Consider the following 4,219-nt stretch of genomic DNA (forward strand, 5'->3'; position numbering starts at 1 on the left):
GGCGGAAAACCTAGTGGAGGAGTTTGAGGTGAAGGAGGACGAGCCGTGGTACGACCACCAGGACCTCCAGCAAGGTGAGGGCGAGGTCGCCCACGGCGGGCGGAGGCGGCGGCCTGGCGGGGAGGGTGCGGGTGCGAAACTGGTAAAAAGTTGCTTTTGCTCACCCGCATCCACGGCGCAGGTGTCGGGAGGGTCTTGAGGGCGAGGTCGCCCACGGCGGGCGGAGGCGGCGGCCTGGCGGGGAGGGTGCGGGTGCGAAACTGGTAAAAAGTTGCTTTTGCTCACCCGCATCCACGGCGCAGGTGTCGGGAGGGTCTCGCGCTCACCTAGCGGCGGGGGCGGCGCTGCCATGCCCGCCCATCCCGCCTGCGTGAAGCCACCGCGCGGGGCCCTCGGCCCTGCGGGTGCGCAGCGCTCATAGCCATCGTAGTGCGTGTCGGGGCTTACCCCGCGCCAGCCACGCTTTCAGGGCTTTCGTGCTTTAGTTGAGCTGGTCCTCACCGCGTTCCTCCGAGGCAGGGGTGCCGGCACCCACCGTAGGAGGCAGAGCAAAAAAAGCTGGCCCTTTAGCAGGCTGCTGACCCCGCCGCCTCCCTCTCTGCGAGCAATACTGCCTTTAAAGGCCAGCGCGGCGCGCGAGCCGCTGCGGTTGTGGCCGGAGTGCCGAGTCCCTGCGCTCGTTCATCCGCACATCTCTGAGAGTAACTTTTGTATCCCATTTTCCTGATGAGGAAAGCGGAGGCCAGAACGGTTACGTGGCTTGCTTAAATCCAAGTGCGAGAGCAAGAGTTTTTGAACCCACGCGGCGTAGTCGCTGCCCGAACTCCTGTCGTTTCCTTACCATTTCCTGTTGTTTTTCAGTGAAGTGTTTAACTGTTTAAAAAACAAGCAAACAGAAAATAGTGATTATGCATAGTTCACCAGATGTCAAGTGAAATGACTTGAGGGCACTCCTGCCTCTACCACTAACTTCAGTTTGCGCTCCAGCTTTCGATTAAAAACGGGGCTGCAAAGAAAAAAACAAGCAAAAAACAGGGCTGCTTCGGATTTCTTGCTGATGGTGTCTCCGTAGGGGGATGATAGAGCAGCCCTCGACTTGGACCCACGACACCCTCCCCTTTTTTGCTTATCAATAGCCAGAGCTTGCAATTGGAAGAACTTTTTATGTGCCAGACACTGATAGGCTCTCAACACCGATGCTCACTTAATCCTCCCCAAAACACTGTGTAGGTAGAAGTAGATACTGTTGGTGGGGGGAGGATTCCCTTTAAAACTAGGGAGCAAACATTCTTAACTACTATACCTAATACTGAATATTCAGGAGGGTTTTTTTTTTTTTTTCAGGCATCTGGTTTCTGCAGTTCTTTGTAAATCAATTATTTCAGCTCTACACTTTGTAGTGAAAATTAACATCTCATGTAGTTGAGTATTAAATGATCATGATGCTTGTTCATGGTAACTATTGAACTTGGCAGAGAAAAGAGGAACGTCAACTTCCATGACTTCATACTTGAAAAAGGAAAATAAAACAAGCACCTTTTTTGGGAAAGGTGATTTCTTAAATTTATATGAATCCCTTAGACCAAAGTCATTCATGTTGTGCTGATAGAGTTTAAGCTGTTGAGCAGTTACAGTGCAGTATTTGCCATCATGTTCTCTTTATCTAAAGAGAAATTTGCCATACATTTTAACAAACCTGTTTTTGGATTTCCCCATAAGGATTGATGGCCTAGTTTGATACTTTCTCCAAGATTAATGAGGCAACCTCCATGCAATCACAATGTTTAAGTTAAGCAGTCTGTATAACCAAAGCTAAATATTTTTCTCTCCTGTATTTAAATAGCATAAATCTTTAAGGGCATAGAAGGCCATGCTGTCTTTTTGTGTCTAGCATTTAGTGTAATATTTGGCACATAATAGAAGCTCAATTTTCATATTTGTTGAACAGATCTGAAGCGCTCTCACAGGATTACTGTTTTGCATGGCTGTGGTCCACACTGAACTCTCCTCCTGTGGGAGGGTGTTAGGAACAACCAATTGTAATATTTCCGTCTACTGAGAAGCAAATGCAACATCCTGGAGTTACATGTGGAAATTCTCTTTAACCTCTGGCCAAAAGGAAGTCATTAGATCTTTAAGTTTAACAAACGTTAGACATAGGTCTGGACCTCTTTACTGCTAATTTGCATTTGGAATGTGTCCTATGCTTTTCAAAGGTCTCTTCATTATCGCAGTGGACTTTGACATCACCCTCTGTGTCATAACCAGTGATGTGGGGTAGGAATAAAAGATGTGAAGTTCTAACAATCATAACTTGTGAATATGATCTCTAGAAGAATAAAGGCTGTAGTGTGAATAAAAGGGTATCTTTTCCCAGGGACAAGCAGTTGGCGTAATGGCTATGTTGCTGGACTCCCACATAGTCGACCACAGTTCAAGTCCCGGACCTGGTGGCTTAAACTCACACCGGGCGCATGTGCGTGCATGCCCAAGATCCCGAGAGGAGAATGAAGGAGAAGGGATTGTGGCGTGGCCATCCTCCCTGGGGGTTGGTTTCTTGCTTTCTGTCTCTCTGTCTCTCTTTGTCTTCATGGCAAGCACACGTGCCCTATACCAAAAAAAAAAAAAAAAAAAACTTCTCCAAAAACAAAACAAAAGGATATCTATCTGTTGCCAGTTTTGCTAAATTTTATGTTAAAGAACTCATAAATTTTAACAGTTGTTCATTTCTCAGAAGTTCATTATCTGTGCCAGGTAGACATAGGTACTGTGACCAGCCACCACATTAGACTATGTGATAGCATACACAGGATTCCATCTGGAGTAGGTGTTCAAGCAAATCTATTTACTGGAGAGGCCTGGAAATGCTACTTCAAAGCATGTGCCCACCACGGTGCCTGGCACTTGGGTCCTCGGCAGATAGTCACTTCTGGATAAAGTTTAGGAGCAGCTCTGTCCCCTTAAACATAGCGGCAAGTCAAGTGGGATTTTATTGTATAGACCTCTGTCTGTTTTTAACATCCTCAGATTAACTGAACAAGGCTTGTCAGGGGAGATCTGCTTAGCAGAACTTTTAAAGATCTTGTTCTTAAAGTCTTAATGACAACATTTTTCTCCATTAGGAGTAGAAGCTATTATCTAAGTAAACTGAGTCTTTGTATTAAATTTTCCTTTTTAAGTTAATATTGCTTGGATAATTCTAACCTCAGTGGACCATGGTCTACTGTTCATACCTTATTAGAAGCATATAAAGCTGAGTACAGGCAGAGGGGAACCCTTTGCTTTTACAAAACACTTTGAAGAAGACGCTGTCTTTTGTCAGAGGCCCGAGTTGGCACAGTAGGAATACTGACAATAATCTCTGTGGGTAAGATCTTTTCTGGGACAGCAGGAGTCTACTGTGCAGGTAATGATGGTGCTTGCTTTGAAATGTGCCCCTGAGAACAAGGTGGAAAGACTTCAGAGACTGGATTTTCTTTTAGACCAGCTGCCATTATAATTGTTGCTTGGTGAGCTATGCACGCTTAGAATAAGGATTCAGGTTTCTACTCTCTGGATGAGCTAATGAAATCTTAGTTTAAAAATAAACCCTAAAATTTCAGGACAAGTATGTTTTCCTCCTGTACAGCTAATTTGCTGAATCACTGTTTGGAGGGTCATTAAAACTGACACCATCATTTTTCGTGATGTTTATATTCAAGTTTTCTGCTTTCTCAATTATAGTAACGTTGGCAACAGGAATTAAACAGAATCGTCACCAAATGACGCATTTGACTTTGTTATAGGAAAAGCCTTCAGCCATAATATTACTGAATTACTGCAACAGACTGTTGCTTCCATGGGAATACTTTGTTGTCCTCATTTTATTATTATTAAGTTCAAGTAAAATGGAAAAAATATAATGACAGTGGGACTTAAGATTTAAAACTTCTGGAAGAATGTCCTAAAAAAAAAAATCACTTGACTGTTAGTGCTAATTTTTCACCTAAGGGCTAGGGCTGAATGGCACTCTCTGTTTAAAGCTAACAGTTTATACCATTAAAAGTGAATTTTATTAGCTACAAAAATGGATCCGTGAAAAAAAATTAGGCATATGAAGATATTGATGAACTTCAGTTCTTTTTTTTTTTTTTTTGGAGAGATTTTCACTGTAGGGCGCATGCACTCGCCAGACAGACAGAGAGAGACATAGAGACAGAAAGCGAGAAATCACCCCCCA

General features: G+C 44.2%; 1 protein-coding gene across 1 annotated transcript in view; it reads left to right on the forward strand.

The window, feature by feature from the left end:
* The window catches only part of CDR2 (cerebellar degeneration related protein 2), a 31,331-nt gene continuing 27,112 nt past the window's right edge, over positions 1-4,219 (forward strand). The window contains exons 1-2 of the mRNA XM_027765400.1: positions 1-74; positions 1,345-1,550. Coding sequence (XP_027621201.1) covers positions 1,499-1,550 — 52 coding nt within the window. The 5' untranslated portion in view covers positions 1-74; positions 1,345-1,498. The remainder of the gene's footprint in view (positions 75-1,344; positions 1,551-4,219) is intronic.

Source organism: Tupaia chinensis, unplaced genomic scaffold, assembly GCF_000334495.1.
Source record: "Tupaia chinensis unplaced genomic scaffold, TupChi_1.0 Scaffold138136_1, whole genome shotgun sequence".
In the NCBI taxonomy this organism is placed as follows: Eukaryota; Metazoa; Chordata; class Mammalia; order Scandentia; family Tupaiidae; genus Tupaia; species Tupaia belangeri.